General features: G+C 59.8%; 1 protein-coding gene across 4 annotated transcripts in view; it reads left to right on the forward strand.

Annotated features, from left to right (window-relative positions):
* Positions 1 to 20,175, forward strand: part of VAV2 (vav guanine nucleotide exchange factor 2) — a 190,081-nt gene that overhangs the window by 115,014 nt on the left and 54,892 nt on the right. For all 4 annotated transcript variants that reach the window (XM_070518422.1, XM_070518423.1, XM_070518424.1 and 1 more), the window contains exon 4: positions 12,160 to 12,228. In XM_070518422.1, coding sequence (XP_070374523.1) covers positions 12,160 to 12,228 — 69 coding nt within the window. The remainder of the gene's footprint in view (positions 1 to 12,159; positions 12,229 to 20,175) is intronic.

A 20,175-nucleotide genomic window follows, 5' to 3' on the forward strand; every position in this document is an offset into this window, starting at 1 on the left:
AGGGTAGGGGCGGGAGTCGGGGTACTCAGGTGCGATGGTCAGTGGGCCCGTCTCAGGAAGCGACGTCAGTTCGGGCTGACCCCTGGGGAGTGAGCCGAGCCGCGAGAGCAGGTCTGGGGCCTCGGAGGCTCAAGCAGAGGCTCTGGGAGGGATGCTTGGGGTCCCTGCGGGATGGAGAGGGCGAGGGCAGGAGCACCAGGGACGGGGTGAGGAGGAGACCGTCTTGGGGGGGTGGGCATGGATGGGGGTCTCCGCTCTCTCTGAGTGTGTGGGGAAGCCCTGGGGTTTCAGCAGAGCAGTGGCCTCTGGGATTTTGTCCAGAACCTTCCTCTGGCGCCGCATGGACTACGGAGGCTCCAGGGTGGAGGCCAGGACCAGTGAGGGGCTGCCATGGACATTGGGGAGGGGGTGATGGAGGCTCGGGGAGGGGGCTGTGGGGGAGGGCGGCAGGGGCTGATGGGCACCAGGAGGTGCTGGGGGTGCAGGGAGCAACACCTCAGGCCCTCTGTCTGGTCAGTCCCATGGAATGGCCGGGGCTGCTGCCAGAACCTGGGCAGGGGTCGGGGGGCACAAGCTTGCTCCCTCCTGGGTTTCTTCCCTGCTGTGGCTCCTCTTGGGGGCAGTGCTGGCTCCAAGCCCAGCTCTGCCGCTTCCTGGCTGGTCTCCTCGGGCGAGTTTCTTCACCTCTCTGAGTCTTGGTGTCTGCTTTGTGACACGGCACCAGCCCCCCCCCCCTTGTGGGCGATTGTCATGCCTGACTGGGGGACACCTGGGGACACCCCCCTGTTCTTGAGTCGTTCCCCGCCCCCTCATTTGTGAGCCAGGGGGAGGGCTTCAGTTTCACTTGCGTCCTTTGAGCAGGGTTGGTGTGCCCTGCCCCTGGACCCCCGGCCAGCGGGCAGAGGCTCCACTGGACTGCCCTGAGACTGACCTCACCTCTGGGCAGCAGGTGTGCAATGAGGGACTGGCAAGAGCCCCCGGGAAGCTGACCTGCTTCTCTCAGCAGGGCCCACAGGCCAGCCTTCCACCTGGACTGCCGTCCATCCCAGGTCTGCCAGAGCGAACCCCGTGATGGGTTAGTGATGCCGGTGCTGCCGGGGTCGTGGGGGTGGGTGTGACTGCGGGCAGGCCTTGGTTTGCCCTCCCTGTCATGGTGGCTCCCTGGGGGCATGCAGAGGCCTTCGTGGGACTCAGAGGATTGGGGACACTGGGCTGACGCTTCATTTCACAGCAGGCAGGCAGGATAGCCAGAGGAGGGGAGAAGGCCACCTCCACCTCCATGTCCCCTCCATCCCCCCACCACCGTCTGTTCTTCTTTGAAGTGGTAGACCATGACTCAGAGAGGGGAGGGGACTTGTCTGAGGTCACACAGCAACCTGCTGGTCCCACAGAACCCTGAACCGGTCCCTCCCCCCAGATCCCTACCTCGTCTCCTAGCTCTGCTGTGTTTGCTAAGAACTGCTTTTTTTACACCGTGACTTGGGCTTGCCGTGCAGTCTCCTCCCACGGTCCCCGTCCAGTGGGCTTGCCGTGCAGTCTCCTCCCACGGTCCCCGTCCAGTGGGCTCGCTGTGCAGTCTCCTCCCACGGTCCCTGTCCAGAGCAGCAGTGTGCATTTGACACCCGCAGGGCAAATGAGTGTTTCTGATTCCTTTTCCTGACTCATACTGCTGTGCTGGGGCAGAAGCTCAGACATGGCGTTGTGGCCTGTGTCCCAGCACCGGCCTGACTGTGTGATCAGGAGCAGAGGGAGGGTCCAGAGGCGGCTCGGGCCCTGCTCTGCCCCACAGGCCGTCCCTGGGCCCAGGGGGTCATTTCAGCAGTGGACAGCTCTGGCTGTGGAGAAGGAAGAAAAGAAGTCGTCTTTATTTCAGTAGCTGCTGGAGTGTCCCGGGGTGCGGTGGTCAGCCCATGGTCTGAGCCACCCCAAGGGGAGCCATCTGGGGCGTGGAAGGTGCCGCTGGGGTGCAGAGTGTGTCAAGCCCAGGCCCCAGCTCCAGAACCTCGGACAGAGCCACCTCATTTGCTCCTCGGGCGTTGGGCCTGCCGTCCTTTGATGCCTGGGCTACAGTTTGCTTGTCTGTCAGCCTGTCCGCCTCTCCCCGCCCAGCACATCCAAGCTTGGGCACCGTTCCCCGGGCCAAGGCCGGGAGGACACTGGGGGCCCTGGCCCATCATGGCCCAGGTTGGAAACCTGTGTGGAGAGGGTGTCATGTGTTTCTGTCGGCAGACAGGGAGATGCACGCAGCCTGAGCCCAGAGGCCACAGGAGAAGCCGTGCTACCAGAGGTCTGTGCAGGCCGGGGTGCTGGGGTGCCCCCCACTGGCCTCTTCAGGCTCCTGTGCAGGCCGGTGACGGGTTCTGTGTCACTTCCCCATTCCCCGAAGATGTGTCCCGAGCGTTATGTCTGGGCAGGGCCCTGGCAGGCTGTGGAGATTTCCTGTCAAGCCTGGGCAGGTGTACCCTGGGAAGAGGCCAAGATGGCACGGAAGGAAAAGGAGAGCGGCTGCGGGAGGCTGGGCGCCGCTGGTCGGGGAGGATGGCCCTGCCCACCCACCAGCCTTTCCGCTCCAAACCTGTGTCATTCTGAGAAGTGGACCGGAAAGTCGAAATGCAGTAGGCTGCACGGCTGCTGAGAAGCCGCCCAGGCCCTCCCTCCTCGGACAGGGGGCTGAAGGGAACAAACCATTCTTTGCTGACCCTGAGGTCAGAGTGGCTTCCTCTGCCTCACTAGGGTTCTGGAAGCAGCCTGGCTGGGATTTGGGGGGTCCCTCAGGTTTCTCCTCTGGGGGAGCGCTTGGCGTCTCCCCCAGTCACCTCGGAGCAGGCCGCACCTCTCCCCCCAGCACCCACCTCTGCTGGACCTGCCTTGGCAGACATCAGAGGTCACTGCCGGGCAGGCAGTGGGTTCAGCTCAGAGCCCCGCCTTCCAGACCCCCACCACATATAGACAGAGACCCTCCAACTCTATGCTGACTTTGGTTTAAGATCCTGCTGGTGGCACCGGGGCGCACCTATTGGTCACTGTCTCCCTCCCCGTCAGACTCCTGCCCCTCCCAGCACGTCAGCCTCCCCCTCCGGCCACACTGAGCCTGCACGTCCCCAAGTGTACAGGACATGTTCACCTCTGCCCAGCTGCCTCCTCCAGCCTTAAGTCATGACCACATTCGCCGTCACCCCTCCCCCCCGCCTCCTTACGTGCCAGCCCGTGGGAGGCGTGTCCATGCTGCATCTTGTGAAGCTTCATGAGATGCTGAGGCACGTGGTTTGTCCCCATCTTACGGATGAGTTACTGAGGCCGGGGGCTCAGTCCCTGGGCAAGCTCATGGGCTAGGAAGCTGTGTGGCTGACTCTACCCGACGTCTGTCTGAAATGGGGCTGCAACTCTGAACTCAGAATTAGACTTTGCTCTCCAAACCAGCTCCCCACCACCTCCTGCCAGAAGCCCTCCTGGTTTCCCCAGGCTATCCTTCCACCTTTTCTCCTCTTGCTGTCTGTGCCTTTATGGCCATTCCTGCGCCCTGTGGCCTGCATGGTGGGTGCGGGTCCCCCTCGTCTCTGATACAGGGTGTGGCCTGAGCTGGGTGTGGGCGTGGGTGGGGTGGCACGGCCTGGCACTGCCCCCTGATAGGATGGCAGTCTGCACTGGGTGGGGCGGCGGTCTGAGAAGAGAAAAGCCACACGTCAGCTTGTTTTGACAGTCGGGGCTCTTTAGCAGGAGAGCCATTTTTAATGAGCAAAACCCTAGTGTTTCAAGGACTCCCTGCCAATTAGCGGGCGGCACCAGGTGACTCCTCCAATAATTAACGGTCTGTCAGGTCCTCCAGGCTGCGGTTCTCCGTGTGCCTTTAAAGTTTGCCCGGCTGCCATCTCCCTGGCAAGCTGGTGCCTGAGGGGCCTGTGGCCCGGTTCTCGTCTCTGGGGGCAGGCTCCCATGGCCCCTCTGCCCCTGCCAGCCTCTCCTCACTCACTGCTCCTGCCCTTAGCCCCTGGTCACACCTGGTGAGATGAGGCTGAACCTGATGCTGTCATGGTGTGGGGACCTCCCACCACCCCCCTCCCGCTGCCCTCCCACAGCCCCACCTCAGCTAATTCTAAGGCCGTTTTCAGAATAGGAAACTGAGGCTGGGGCCTGGGAAGTGGCCCTCCGCGGGCCCCTCAGGTCACGTCAGCGCCATAAATTGAAGCACTGTTGTCTGCCACGTGCAGGCCTCGGGTACTCAACTTGTCCCCGCGTTAGCACTGGGATTCCCGCATCCCGGGAAATGCCTTCGTCCCCAGCAAAGTGGCAGGCCCTGCAGGACAGGTGCCGGTGCTGGGCACCCCCAGGCCTCTGAGGCCAAGTTGGTTCTCAGGGACTGCGGGCTGGTGTCGCCCTACAGGAGGTGAACCTGGGGCCCTGCCCCTGCCCCTTCGCTCGGCTGCATCAGGCGGGCCAAGGAGGACAGAGGTGTCTGCTCAGGGGGTCCGTCCGGGAAGCTGCTGGTGGACACGGACCTTGGGGGCCACACTGCAGGGAGCGACGTCAGTGAGTCGCACCCGGCTCTCCTCCCTGCACGCGCCAAGTCAACGAGGAGAAGTTCAGAGGTGTCTCAGGCTGGATCACTTTCACCTGAAACGCCAACAGAACGTGGAAAATTAAACGCCGTGTCCTAGATTCTCTGAATGGTGCTCGACGTCCTGAGTAACCGACTTGGAGCCGAGCACTGACCCGAAGCTTTCTTATGTGAACATTTGTTTCTGGGGGCCGGTCTCCTTCCCAGGCAGGGGAAGAAAGAGCTCAGTAGGGTGGGTCGGAGGACCTGGCGATAGCGCTGACCCTGCGTGCCCCGGGGCAGGGCTGGGGGAATCCGGCTGAGGGGCACTTTCCAATTGTAACGGAAGCCCAGGGGCCAGCTCTAGGATTTAGCACCTGGAGCTCTGCTCTGGCGGCCATGGGGACTGCCTGTGTCTGAGGCTCTGGACTTGGCAGGTGGGCTCCTGGGGCGAGCCGCCCAGAGGGGAGGAAGGTGACCCCCGCTGTCATGTACAGGACCTCTTTGGGTAGAAGGAGCTGCATGTGTTATCTCATTGAGTCTTAACAATTGCTGCTACCCCTGTTCTACAGTTGGGGAAACTGAGGCTCAGTGAGGGAGAGTGCCCTGCTCAGAGTCACACAGCAAGCGCTCAGTAGAGCCAGGATTTGATCCCGGATCGGTCACCTGCAGAGGCCTTGCTCTTTGCTCTCCCCTGAAATGAAGGCGACGGAGGTGGTGGGCCTTTGCTTTGGCTTCTCGCCAGCGGTCTGGGGTGGATGGAGGCCTGGGAGCTGCCACGTGGCCCTGCACGGTGGAGTGCTGGATTAGGTTTAATAATGCAGAGGAGGCCGCTGCCAGATGCCGGGCTGGGTGGGGTCAGCAAGTCCTAGCCCGATTTGAAGTGCGTGAAGAGCCAGGTGGAGAGTCCTCAGCTCAGAGGGCAGCCTCATGCTGCTCGCTCCCATCCGGGGCTGTCTGGCGAAACACTAAATCAGAGCTGACAAGCGGGTCGGGTTTCGCACGGAACCCTGTGTTCCAGGTCCCACAGCCCTCACCAATGCACAGCAGGACGTGAAGCTAACTGGTCTTCCCCCCCAGATCCCAGAGACCTGGCCCCTGCCTCCCAAGGTGCGAGGGCGCCTGTGTTTGGGGGTCCTCTCTTTGGCTGCTTCAGTCTTTGTCTTACAAACCAAATCTGGCAGCTCACTGCTCAGGGCCTTCCAAGAAAGCAAACCCAAGCCGCTCCCCATCCAGCTGAGCTCCTGGGCTCCCAGCTGGCACGGACCCGTTTGCCCTTTTCAGCTCCAGGACCCCTGGAGCATCCGGCTGCCGCCTTTCCAGACCATGCTCCCTTCCCCATGCAGCCATAGGCACGATTGCACATGTGGTTACTTCACAGGAGCGTAGGTTTTGGCAGATTCTCGAAGTCCTGAGAGCAAGGACCACGCCCGATTTATTGGTCTGGGAGCTGGGTTCACATGGTGCCTTCTCCCTGAAGCAGGGACGGATGGCAGCCCCACAGTCCAGCTTGGAGCAGCTGCCCAGTACATACCCGTGGAATGAAAAAAGGAGAAGGAAGCAACGATTTGGAAGCAGGAATTGTGTCCCCTCAGGTCTTTGTCCAGGGGTTGGGTTCAGGCACCCCCTTAGGGGGCCATCTGTTCGGGTCTTCTTCCTCTAGCTGGTGACCCCTCTGGCCCCAGCACTGAGACTGGGGTTGTCCTGCCCCAATACGGCCACACTGGCCGTAGCAGCTGGACGCTGAAATTGACCTTGATGGGGCAGGCGTGCTGTGTGTGCCAGGGGCTCCTTGAGGCGCAGTGGTGTGGCCTCTCCCCACGCCCCGGGAGGACGGTGCTGGGAAGCGTGGTGGGGTGGGGTGGACACCTCCTGGCCCACAGGCTCTGATGGGGATTTCTCAGCACGGGCAGCTTTCCCGATCCCAGCACGGGCATCCCCTTAATTCCCTCGGTGGCCCAAGTGGGAAAGCTGGCTTCCCAGAAGATAGGCACGAGGAAGTGCATCCTCAGGAAGGGTTGGACGGGCTGAGAGGAACTCAGTCACCTGGGGGACCTGGATGACCTCGTGCCCGTGCTTAACCCACGATCATTTCTGTGCACACAGCTTTACTGTGCTTGCCTCTTCTCTCCTCTTCTTTTAAAGAGCAGATGAACCCCACCGGTTAACGTGTGGATGTTTTCTTGAGCTCAGGGAAGGGGGAATTGGGAGGTGGATGCAGCACCGTGGGGTCTGGAGGATAAACCGACACCTGAAACAGGAGGGGTGGAGCTGGGCCTTGTTGCAGAGTGACCACAGCGTCACACATGCTCCAACCCCTCTGGGCTTTGAGTTACAGCTGGAATGTGGCCCCAGGAACTGCTCACACTCCCTGTGTGCGGGTGTGTCTCTCAGTGTTAAGTCAGGGTCAGGGTTGTAAAGTCATAACTCAGGGGTGCTTGAATACCTCTGTGTGATTTTTCATATGCTCTTCTTGAAGATGCTTCCTCATATCTAATTCAGAGCTGCCATTTGTTGTTGTTTCAGGGGGAAGGAACAGCTTGAGAATATCTACCATCCATCCATCTGTCCACCCATCCATTCCCCAGCTAATCCAGCCACCCGTCCCCCTGTCCTCTTGACCACCCACCTATCCATCCTTCCGCCCCCCAACCCACCCATTCACTCGTCTCGTCTGTCCGTCAACCCACAAATCCAGCCACTCTGTCACCTACCTGTCCTCCCAGACATCTGTCCATCCATCCATCCGTCCATCCGTCCATCCGTCCATCCATCCATCCGTCCATCCGTCCATCCATCCATCTGTCCATCTGTCCGTCCGCCCATCCATCCATCCATCCATCTATCTATCTATCCATCCATCCATCCATCCGTCCATCCGTCCATCCATCCATCCATCCATCTGTCCATCCATCCATCTGTCCACCCATCCGTCCATCCGTCCCTCCGTCCATCCATCCATCTGTCCATCCATCCATCCATCTATCCACCCATCTGTCCATCCATCCATCCATCCGTCCGTCCATCCATCTGTCCGTCCATCCATCCGTCCATCCATCCATCCATCCATTCATGCCTTTTTCATGCCAGGCCCTGTGCTAGGCGTAAGTGGACCCATTCTGAGAGGGTAGTTAAGTCTTCCCACATGAGGTGGGGCTTGAATTGAGTCTTGAAGGTTACTAGGACCTAGGTGAATAGGGTGGAGCCAGGGACTGAAGGCAGAGGAAAGAGCAGATGTAAAATGGAGCTCATGAAATAAAATTCCCATTCTGGTGACGTGTCTTCATAGTTGAAAACATACTACCCTGCCCGCTGGCCTCACAAGCCTCTGTACCCCTGCACCCCGACCCTGTGGGTTCCCCTGCTCCGGGAGGGCCTGAGCACGCCATGGGGGTGTGGTGGCAAGAAGGACCTCAGGGACGTTCCCATTGACAACCTTCTACAGAGGAGGACAGCTGCCCAGGTCCCCCAGAGAGTCCCTGGCGGAGCCCACCAGATAAACCCTCCCAAGGGACTTTAGAACGAACGCTAGCACTCGAGGGGGTCACCTGAGCTTATGGAAACCCAGATTCCTGGGCCCCACGCTCAGCCATCCTGACCCAGTGGGTCTGGGGGAGGCCTGAGAATCGGCATGTCTGCTGAGGCCCCAGGGAGTCCTGATGCCATCTGTTGGCCCCTTGGGAGCACAGTTGGAGGAGGAGGACCCAGGACCTTGGGTGGCGCTGGCAGAGGAACTTGGGCTCGCCTCCAAATCCTCTGCCCCGTGTCGATGAGGCCGGGCCAGGCCCAGGTGTGAGCAGACGGATGCTTCCTACCAGAGAGAGTGGGGGTGTAAACAGCGGGCAGGGCTGTGCACACGGGCACTGTATTCTCAGCTGAGTGATGGTCTGTGCTCTGGTTCAAACGCACACGTTATGTTCATTGTAGAAAGGTGGGAAACAGAAGAAAATAGTTTATCCTGAGTCCCTCGGAAGTCACAGTGTCAGCTTTCTGGGGTGTTTGTGTACGTGCATGCGTGTGTGGACTTACATCTTTTAATTCTTTAAACAGCTGAGAACATCCTGCCTCCAAGCTGGGGCCGGGAGCATCTCCCACGTCAGCACACGCTCTTCGGAAACATGCCGCTCAGGGCGCAGAGTCCTGGTGGGACGGGTGGCTGGTGTGCGTCCAGCCTCCGCCCTGGCTTTGCTCTCACCCTACACTGCGGCGATTTCCTCACGGAATGTGGGTGCAGGGTGGGTTTCTGGAAATGGAGTCCCCAGGTGGCCATCCTGTGTGGGCTCAGACTCCCCAGGGGTAGTGGCGACGGCGGTGTCCCGGCCCTCACCGCCCCCGGGTTAGCGTTTGGACAGAGTCATGGTCCTGCAGCACTTTGGCAAACTCTACGCTCTTCTCCCCTCTCTACATTCTGTACCCGAAAGCTTTAATATTTGGCCATCGTGTCATTTTATACACAGCATCCTTTTCTAGGATATTAGTTGGTTTTTAAATTTTTGATTCATAGACGAGAAATGTTTTTTGTAATAAGTAAGAATATTGATTATATACTTTCCCAATTATGGAATTAACACCATTCATCACTCAAAATTTGGAAAAAGCAGAAATGGCTGACGAGGTGGTTGGAGAGGCAGGTGGCCAGAACTGACCCAGGGTGGTTGGCATGGGGGCAGGACGGTGGAAAGCCTGTCCCGGCAATGGGGTCTCATGCTGAGTGGGAGGAAATGCTCTGCCTCTGGGATCCCACGGCCACATCTCAGTTCACCCCAAGCCTCCCCGGCACCTTCTGTGGTCTCTTGAGTGTGGGCTGGAACCTTTGGCAGTCAGGGTCAGTTAAGGAACGAGAGCTCGGTTCCTCAGCCCTCAGCCCTCATCCCATCAACCACGAGGGATGATGGGCAGTAGGGGCCTGCCTTGCTTATGGCCAGGGCATCATGATGGCCGGCAGCTCTCCCTGTGACTTGAAGACACACAGCTATGCTCCTCCCTTCTTGCCACATGATGCCCAGTGGAGGATGCTGTTGTCATGGTGATGGGAGGAAGGAGGGGGAGAGCTACAGGGAGGAGAAAGCCCACCCTCGGAGAGGTCAAGCTGCCCCCTTGGACACAGGCTACTGCCATGAAGCCACAGGGATGGGGACCACTGGGCCAGTGCGTTTACCTTGGGGACCTCAGACCCAGGGTCATGGCAGGTCTGTGACAGAGTGGGCAGGACCCAGGTCTCCAGGAGCTGGCTCAGTGGGCCCCTGGGGCCACCACCCCAGGAAGCACAGGCCCCGAGCCTTGGAGTCTTGGTAGTAGCAACTCCTCCCGCATCCCCCTGCTGAGCAAATGTCAGCCTGACCCCCAGCAAGGAAACCCCCAGCCGGTGTCTCCTGCGGGATCCTTAGGAATGGGTTCCTAGGAGAACACGCAGCCCTGGGCCAACGGAGATGCGCCCTTTCATTAAAGGTGGCATTTCATCTCCTCTCGAGGCGGGTTGACTTGGGCCCACAGCTTTAGAAGGAGCTGGTAGGCCCCTTCTCGCGGCATCTCCTCTGCACTCCCGCCCGTCCTCCCTCCTGGAGGCCAGCCTCCCTGCCTGTCGTGGGCCGTTCACCTGACTCAGGACATGCACCTTGTCTGCAGTTCCCCGTGGAAACGGCAGGGGTGGGCGCTGGCACACGGGCACGCAGGGACTGCAGGGGCCCTGGAGAAGGCGTCGGAAGCTGACTCCGTTCGTGTTGCTGCCTGGGCTCCTGTGCTGGTGGTGGGCGTGGTGCACACAGTGGCCCCGACCCCCGTCTCTCCCCGGGTTCCTTCTTTAACCAGAAGGCGCCGGCTCTCTGCAGACCTGCCTCTTCCTCCAGTTTGTGCATTGGGATCTCCTTATGTACAGGCGGCATTGAGAGGTGACAGGCCCGCGGGGCTCCCCCGTCCTCCTGGCGAGTGCATGCTGTGCGGGCACAGTGTGGCCCCACCTGCCTTCTCTCCTTTGGCCCTAGCTGTGCCTTGGACTCCGTGCGCCCCTGTCTCATGGATGCGCAAACACAGGCTCAGAGGGAGGGCAAGGCAGGATCTGGCCCTGGCCCTTGTCCCTGGGGGGGCCTCTATGCCTCACCTGTGCCGGCCACCCCAACACCTGGGCAGTGTGTGCTGGGCCTGCCCGCTGGCAGGAGTCAGGCGCCGTTGGGGGGTGCGGCCCGAGCCCCTCGCATTCTGTCAATGAGTCCCCTTCCTCCCCGAGTCCCCGTTCCACTGGATTCTGAGCCACCCAGGCAGACGTCCGTGTGCCAAGGGCCACAGCGGCCGTCTACCCCTCCCATCAGCCGGGGGGCTTTCTGACGCCCCGCCTCTTCTCTCACTCCTCCCAGATGCGTCTTGGGATGGCAGAGTTGGTGGGGACCCTGCGCATCCCCCAAATAGGGAACTGTGAGGTTTTCATGGAAAAAGAATAATAAAGGGTCTCAAATCCAGGTACGTTTGGGACTGCTGGCCCAGTCTGTCTCCTCGAGTTTTGAGGACCATGCGAGCGCCAAGGCGCTGACAAGGCCTGCTATAGCGAAACCCTTCACCCGATTCCCAGTACCCCACGCCGGGTCACAGCCCCCACCCCAGGAACCCTGCACCCGCCCGCTCTGCAGAGTGCTCAGCACATCTGTAACCCAGCCTTTGGATTCACTGTCGCCCTGGACAAGAGCAGTTTCACTGGGGGAGTGGACACGGGGTCAAGGGCCAGTGAGGAGTCGACGTGGGGGAGATGGTGATGAAGGTGTGCAGACCGCTCCCAAGGCTCGTGGCAGAGGCTGGGGCACTTGAGGAGCGCAACAAGAGACAGCTTACAGGTGGGGGTGACCCAGGAGGGAGGGAAAATTGGTGCTGCCATCGGGTGGACGTTTCAAGAGACCCACTGCCCTCCTGGGGCTCTTCCCCATGCGGCTCCTGCTCCCAGAGTGTCCCTTTCCAGGTCCTTGTGGGAACGCAGCTGGTGTCAGGAGGGCTGATCGCTCTTCAGGACCTGCTCTGACCCTGAGCCAGGCCCCAGTGGGCTGGTGGGCGGGCGTGGTGGGCGAGCTCCATCCTTCTCACAGGCACTGCTCTGCCATTGTCCTCTGTCTCGAAGGCCCCTACCCTGGGGGGAGGAGGATGGATGCCCCAGAAGCTCTGCCCTTCCCTGCCAGAATCCCCTCCTGCATCCTCTCCTCCAGGCGGATGGAGCTGGCAGCCTTCCTGCCCTGTGCTTCACCACAAGGGTGCCAGGGGAGCCCCACACCCCTGTTTCTGGAATTTCCCTGGAGTGTCACATGGGATGAAAGCTTCCTGCTCCCTCTGACCCAGTTCCCTCCTTTGTCAACAGGGCCACTGGGCCTAGAGAGACAGACTGACTTACCCGGTGCCCCAGGGCAGAGCTGGGCAGGGTCTTCTTGCTCTTGGCACCTGCACCTGGTTGGATCTGTAACACCCATCCGTGTAATGCAGGCCCGGCTTCCTTCCATGAGAAGCAGACAGAAGCCCATTTGCATCTCCTGGCAGAGCCAAGCAGGGCTCGAGTTCTGGCGGGCCTGTGATGGATTCCAGGCTGGGGGCCTGGTCGGGGCTGGTGGTGCCACAGAGACCTGCTCATTTCCCTCTTATCTCCTCTCCCACAGGCCTTTTCCCTCGGAGGAGACCGCGGAGAATGACGATGACGTCTACCGCAGTCTGGAGGAGCTGGCTGAGTAAGGAACCAGGCCCAAGAAGGATGGGGAGAGGGGGCGGTTAGAATCTTCACATGGCTGCGGGGGGTTGGGAGAAAATGTGGCAGCCCCACCCCAGGTGGAACTGGCCTCGCTGTCCTGCCCAGGGCATCTCCACGTGACTGAGGATGGTGTGGGTTCCCCCATGCCCGAGTGGAAATGTGGGCTTCTGCAAGATGTCAGGCAGCTGGGCCTCAGCTCACACCTCCTATGTATTCCGGAAGGCTCCCCAGCATGTCTGCCCGTGGCTGTCCTCTGCAAGGTCGGATGTTGAGGGCTGCTCTTTTTTGCGAAGCTGCAGGGAAAGCCAGGGTCGGGGTGAGCCTGGGCCTGAGGGGTTTCCTAGCCGGGCCCTTGGATGCTGTGTTGGTGATGGGAGAGCTGGTGTTTGCAGAAGCAGGGCCCTGGGGCCCAGGGTTGCCTTGTGGCCTGAAGGGTGGGCATGGGGCTGGACTGAGACCAGGCCACCTGAAGACACGAGGCATTTCCCGTTGTCTTGGTGACCCCGTCTTTGGGTTGCTTTGTGTCTGTTTCGTTCCCCTCTGAGGATTTCCTTGTTCCATCCACACGCAGCCCAGGCCTGGCCATCCCTCCCCGGCTGTTTCACCTTGTGGTCCTGGAGCCCCCCAGTACAGCTAGACTCCCTAGGCAGTGGCTCTTCCTGAAGACCTCGTCTAGTTCTGCAGGGTCCGCTCTGGCCAGGGCTGGGATCCTGCAGCCTGCTGCTGAGAAGAGGCCGGGCAGCTTCCCTCCTGCAGGATGGGGGAGGCCGGGCTGGCCCCATCCTGCAGGAGGGGAGACAAGGCCCGAGAAGTGACGGGCTTTCCCAGGCCCTGGGGTGGTCACTGGTGGCCCTCACCTGGCTGGCCAGCTGCCCTCAGGCCAGGTGGAGAACACTCTGCCTGGGCTTCCTGTGGATGGGGAGCCTCCTTCCTGTTTGACAGGGGACATTTCTTTGTGCCCAGATACATGGCTGTTCCTCTGGGCTGACTCTTCTGGTCTCTCTCCCTTCAGCTTACGGTACAGACTGAGCATAAGCATCACAGTAAGAATAAGAGCCAGCGTGCGCTGCGTGCCTGCTGTGTCGAGGCCCACCCTCACAGCTGCGGCAGCCTCCAGGGTCGGGGGCAAATATCTTTTGCAGGATCCCTGTCTATTTAAACAATTTGAGTACTCCAAACATCAGCATGGTGGTGGCCCCATCTCAGGGGATCTGTGAATGAAATAACCTACTCTGGTGGAGTACCTGCCGCCAGCCCATCTTCCTGAAACCGGGCTGCCCGCCCCCGGCCCCAGGACGGCCTCACTGTGAAGCTGGGGCTGCCTGGGACACCTGGCCGGCCCCATGTGAGTTAGAGAACTGGAGAGCACGCTGAAGGGAGACATGGGGCTCTTCTCACCTGCTGAGTCCGGGCCCGGGGGTCTCCCACTCTGGGAAGCACCTCATCCTCCATCTGCCCGGCCAGCATCGCCACCGAACCCCACCCCGCAGACCACCCCCAGCCGTTTGACCTTTGGGCTGTCGGTGGCTGCACCACGATTAACTGGTTAAATGTCTGTCTTTGTTGACCGGAAGGTGCCGAGGTCAGACCCTGCGTCTTCTTCCCGCACCCGCTCAGCCCCTTGCAGCGTGTCCCTTGTGCCCACTCTGGAAGCAAAAATCCCCGGTGACGATGACGGTGATGGCAGGCGGTGCTTCAGAGCCTTTATGGGGCTGGCACTGCTGGGACTCCTCCTCATCTCCCCCCAGTCTCTTTGTGAGGTCTGTTCTGTGGGTGCCCCCATTTTACAGACAAGGAAACGGGCCTAGAGAGGGGAAGCCGCTGGCCTGTGTCACTCAGCTAGCAAGTGGCGGAACCGCAATTTGACCCCAGTCTGTGCCCTAACGTCCCCACCATGCAAAGTCGGTGCCCCCAGAGGCCTGGGAGCCCGCTGGCCAGCATGGAGGGCGAGGTCCTGAGCTGCCGTTTCTCCTAAGTCACCAGCCTGAGTTTGGGGGTCTGTGCCCCCCTGAAACATCCCTCAGGGGTCAGCACAGACTGAGGCCTCCAGGAGGACAAGGGGCCATGCCGGCCTTGTGCAGCCCAGACCGAGCACGAAATAGTGTCTCAGTACCAGCCGGGGACCCGCCCCTCGGCTGCCCCCCAACCCGGGATCCCTGCCTGTGTCCCGTGGCTTGCGGTGGGCGTGGAGTTTTGCAGACTCCTCTCCGTGAGTCTGACAGCGACCCCGGGGTGCCCATTTCCCTGTTCCCTGCCCGTTCTGGTTATGATTGACCTCTTGAACCAAAACCTGGGACGTAATTCCTCTCGCACGGAGAAGCCGGGGCGGGGCGGGGGACCACAGTTCAATGATATTATCTCACGACAGAGAGAGCGGATCCTCCTGGATGCAGTGAGCTCCTCAGGGCTGCAGTCGCCGCAGACGTAAATCACGAATTATAGGGGAGGGGAATGAATTCGAGTCTTTAACTTGCGCTTTGGTCCCAGTGGCTCCAGTTTAATAAATTTTTCATGGTATTTTTTCCTTCTCCTCTCACTGAAAAGCAAGATCTCCTAGCATCAACCTGGGGTTGATATTTATCCGTCGTGGCAATTTCCAGGGCACAAACAGAAATGCCATTTCTTACCTGGCCTCTGCTGTGGGGGGAGTGTGGCTGTGACTCGTCGAGGCTGGAGCTGGGCAGTGGCCTAGATCTGATGCCAGGCAGTGGCGGGGAGCAAGGGAGTGACATTTTGGGCAGAACTGGCTAATTCTTTCCTTTGGGTTCTTGGCCGGGTGTCAGAAGCGATGATCACCTTGTGTTTCTAAAGGCCCCTCCCTCGCCCAGACGTCAGACGCTCCATGGCTGTCGCTCCCTCTCATACGAGAGCCTGGTCTGCTCCTTGGGGCACCAGTGAGGGACAGAGTGTCATGTGAGCGCAGCCGGGCACACGCTCAATCAGTCAGTCAGTCAGTCAACCATGTATTCATTGCCCAGTGGTTACTAAGCACTTTTTGTGTCAGCTCGAGGCCAGGAACTGGAACTATAAAGGGGAGTAAGACCCGCCCCGCCCCCCGCTGCCCTGCCTCCCAGGACCCCGAGCTCGATGGGGGGAGGCAGAAGCTGAGGGCCTTTTCAGGGCAGTGTGGTGGGGGTTGCAGGAAGGGCAGGCGCTGGCTGCCTCGGGCATCGCTGGAGGAGAGGCGTGGGTCTCCCACGTGAGAGAATACCCCTTAGAGAGGCCACTCTTCCCGGGGTGTCTGGAGCTTTCACAGCCCCCAGTGTCACCCCAGCAGGTTACTGAGGGCCCGTAGCCTCAGCCCACGCGACGCTGCTCCCCCTTCCACCCGACCTGTGGCAGGTGTACCGGGCCGTGCCGGAGAAACTGTCTGTCCTGCCACGCCTTGTTCCCAAAGCAGACAGACCTGGGGAGCCTCCGCTCTGCCGTGTCCTGCTTGTGTGGCCGTTGGCATGTTACCCACACCTCTATGCTCGGATCCCCTGTGTGTAACACGCGGTGTCGGCATCTGCCAGGAAGGTCGACAGTGACATTGCGGGTATGCCGTGAGCGCTCGGGCAGGGATGGGCTCCCATCTGCCCCTTTTACCAGGAACGTGACTTTCCAGTTTCCAGACGGCCATGGTAACGCTGTCCGGGAGATATCAAATACTAGCCACGTGGGTGATTGCAAATTTTCTAGTAGCCACATCAGAAAAAGAAACAGGTGGACTTAATTTTAAGAGTTTATTTTTATTTAACCCAATATAGCCAGCATATTATCCAGTTCAACACGTAATCAACAGAACAGATCACTAATGAAGCAGCTTACATTCTCTTTTGTGGAACATAAGCACAGCCTAGTCCAACTGGCCGCCTTAGTGAGCACACGGCCACGTGTGGCTGGTGGCCCTGGTGTGGGCGGCGCAGGTCTCAGACCCAGGACGTCATCTGGGAGCTCTTGCGGAGCCCCCCACGTTGAATGGAGGATAGTGGACTGGGATTATGTTCTCCAGTGCGCCAGGCTCATTTTGCCATCACCGAACATCTATAATCAGACAATAGAGCAGCTGCTTGAAAAAATTTGCACGAAATGTTGCCACTTAAAAACGCTTTATCAAGCAAACCGAGCCCAAATTGAGAAGCCTGTTTTTAGATTGCCCTAACCCTTGGTGCCTTGCATTTGCATAACGGCTTACCCCTCCCTGTGATGCCTCTCCTGTTCCAGGGTGCTCCTGGGAGCCTGGAGGGGTGCTATTGCTCACTTCTCATACCTGCCAACTCCTGGGCGGGGCTGGGGTTAGGGGCCTGCCCTGGCGGAGCCCCCGTCCAGGGCTGGGAGGCAGATTTGCACACAGAAGAACGGCCCACAGGAGACGCTCACCGTGGGAGCCCAAGTAAGCACCTGCCGAGGAGCCTGCTGGCATCCCAGCAAAAGCAGCAGCCTTGCAAAGGCCTGGTGCCTGGGGCGGGGTGCAGGTGGGGCCGGAGAGCGAGGCAGGACCAGCCTGCCCAGGACCCAGGGCTCCCAGCTCAGAGACGTGGCCTGGCATGGCCCCTGTGGATGTGCGACATTTCGTGGTGTTTGCAAGAAATCAGAATTATTGAGGCTCCCTGGGACTCACAGGGACGACCTCCCCCACCCCCAGGAAGGCATGGCCCACGTCGAAATGCCTGCTGCGACTCCCGCTGGGTGTGCTCCAGCGACGGGGAGCACCCAGGTGTGTGTGGGGGGGCCTTGAAAGTAGCGCTGGGGCTCACGCAGGCGGTGTCTGCCTGGTGAGGCCGCGGCTCTGAGGGTGGTGTTCTGTCTTACTCTGGGCGCATTAATACTTCTCCGGGCCTCGGTTTCCCCAACCCTGGAAGGAAAGCGTCAGCCCAGGCGGTCCTTGGATCCCTCCGAGCTTGAAGGATCCATGTTTCATGATCGAGGAGCCTGCTGCTTACCGCTGGTTTCCCGTTCCTCGGAGTTAAAATGATTTTCAGGCGTAAACAAATGCGATCGCGACGCGGCAGGCAATACAATTTATCCGTAAACGTATAGCAGCATGCTTTATGGCATCATAAAATGACTTAGCAGCTTTAAATGTGTCATGTTAGCATCGTTGGGATAATTTTTTAAGGTGCATAAATGCAGAGGGAGTTTCCGCAGTGGATGCCGCCTTCGAGGAGGTGTGACATCTTCTGGGAGCTGGTCTTGCTTCTTCCTGGGGAGGGAGGTGGGGGCACCAAGGTGGCGGTGGGGGCTGCTTGCTGGGAGGGCTGAGGCCACGCCCCTCCCGCCTGGCCCTGCAGCCGTGCCCGCTCTGCGCGGCGCCCCTTACTGGCCAGACGAGGAACGTCACTCTGCCTGACCGCGACCCTCCTCGCCCCACCCGTGTCCGCGCCCTCCTGCCTCTCCCAGCTGCAGTTTGTCTAAAAGCTATCCCGAGTTCCCTTATGTCCAAGCCGCCCCGTGTGAAAGTGCAGGGTCACACAGCAAGACCTGCATCTGTGGGGACGACCATGTGTGAGGCCGGGTTTGGGGACATCTCATGTTCACCCGAAGGATAGCCTTTCCAAGGGGACAAGTCTGAAAACGCTCTACAGAAACAAGCCCCTTTAGGAACGAACAATCCAGCCTGTTAGGCGGCCTCTCCCCTCCCCGCGCCTCGGTGGAGAACACAGACCCCACCGCAGTCTGAGGAGGTTGAAAGGAAAGCCCCCCCAGAGCGGAGGTGCTGGCAGACGCCCTCCTCGGCCAGCCTGCATGGCCACCAGCCTCAGGCCGATGGTGGGAGCAGGTGGTGGGTAGAAAGGAGGCTGGCTGGACGGGGCCGAGGCTGGCTGCACGGGGCCGAGGCTGGCTCCCGGGGATGGTGCTGTGCAGGTGCCCTCACTCTGCAGTCTCGCTGCTGGAGGGCTCCTCCCAGAACTGGGCTCCCTGGCTCTGGGCTGGTGAGCTGGTGACAGCCGGGCACACAATGGCCTCTGCTCTGCCTTGTCCTTCCTCCACAAGGCCACCTTCTCTGCCGGCTGAGCTGCCTCCCCTCTGGCCGTTCAGGGCTTTGTTTGTACAACAAACACTTAGGGAGCTGACTGTGTTCCCCGCACATGCCGTCCCGGGCCTGTCGAGGGTCTCTCCATCCTCATATGAATGCTGGGAGGCCCAGCCCAGCCATGGGGACTGACCTAATGGCAGGAATGAAGCCAACGCCCATGGAGCACACCTGAGGTCTGATCCCACGCCGAGCCCCGTGGTTGGGTCCGTGGTTGGGTCCTGGAGCCTTCCCTTAGGGCGGGGAGGAGACGGGCTCTGAGAAGTGAAGGTACCTGCCCAAGGGCACACAGCAACTAAGGGCAGAGCAGAGATTTGAACCAGGTCTGTGTGACTCAGAAGGCCACCTGTCTGTCCCCTTCTTCCCTCCCCCCCGCCCCTGGGCTGTCTGATAGAGCCCCACTGGGACCTGGGAGCCTGCAGTCCTCTTACAGCTTTTCTGCCTCTCCCACGAGCTATCCAGGTGGTGTCCACTGGGATCAGACCTTGACAGGCCAAGAGACCGAGAGGGCTTCCTGGAGGAGGTGTTGCTAGAAATGCACTTTGTGGGTGCACAGGATTTTCCAAAATGTGATTTAGGAAACCTGCCCGCATCCCCACCAGGCCGGTCACTGTCTTATTTGAGGCTGGGGTCCTGGGAGAGTCTGGGTCTCAGCTGTCTTTTTTTTTTTTCTTTCGAAGATTAGCCCTGAGCTAACTGCTGCCAATCCTCCTCTTTTTGCTGAGGAAGACTGGCCGTGAGCTAACATCCATGCCCATCTTCCTCTACTTTATACGTGGGACGCCTCCCACAGCATGGCTTGCCAAGTGGTGCCATGTCCACACCTGGGATCCGAACGGGGAAACCCCGGGCTGCCGAAGCGGAATGTGTGCGCTTAACTGCTGCGCCACCGGGCCAGCCCCTCAGCTGTGTCTTTTATTTGGGAACTGAGGGCTGGCGGTCTTGATCCCAAAGTCACCCGTGTAGGCAGCCCAGTGGCTGGGCAGACAGCACGGGACCCCTGGCCTCGCTCTCCTGCCTCTGGTCTAGACAAGCTGTGCGATGCCCCTGCCCTTCAGAGCTGGCTGCAGGACAGGCTGGGCAGAGGGCAGCCCATCCACAGCCTGCCCGCTGGACGGGCTCGGACTGCCTCCCTCTTCTCTGGACATGGAGGCAGCAGCCACAGCCGGCGGGACTGACAGCCGCCTGCTCTGCTCCCTGCGTCTTCAAGGGCCCTGCCTGCCCTCCTGGGACGTCATGGCCCCCTGGTACCTGGACCTGAGCCATCCTGAAAGGCCCTGGCTGCCATCGGGGCCCGGGGCTTCAGTCACCTTGAAACCTTGCTCCCTGACCCCCCAGCACTTTGGGGAAGAAGTTTCTCCATTCTCTCTGCTAGCGTGAGCACACGGAACCCTTCCAGGTGAGTACAGAGCAGACGCCCCATTGCCGCTCCGTCTGGGAGAAATGGCTCGGACTTATATGAATTTTTATTTTTAATACCTGGTTAAACCCGGGTCCTTTCAGGTCCGAGGCAGTCACAGCAATTCTGTCGTCTGATTTAACACAGTCCCTGTAGGGTGGAAAGCCCAGCGTGGAAGGGGAAGTGTTTGAGACGTGCACATCCATCTTGCTGTTTTCCAGAAAGGAGCAGGGACCAGCTGGGCTGTGGCCAGAAGGAGAGATTTATGTTCTGTCCAGTGAGAGCCTCTCCAAATCACTCTCCTGATACTGTCTTCTGGGACCCCAGGAGTATAAAGAACTAGGCCTTTTTAACATTATTTCTCTTGTGTTCAACACAAACATGACGCACAGTGGCACTTAAGAAATATTGGTTAAAAAATGGGTAAGCATAACATGCCGGATTTTGTTATAAAAAATCCTGTCATGTACGTAAAATCTACTGTATTGATTGCCAAACTCCTATTCATGCTA

The sequence above is a fragment of the Equus asinus genome, chromosome 10 (genome assembly GCF_041296235.1).
Source record: "Equus asinus isolate D_3611 breed Donkey chromosome 10, EquAss-T2T_v2, whole genome shotgun sequence".
NCBI classification, from domain to species: Eukaryota; Metazoa; Chordata; class Mammalia; order Perissodactyla; family Equidae; genus Equus; species Equus asinus.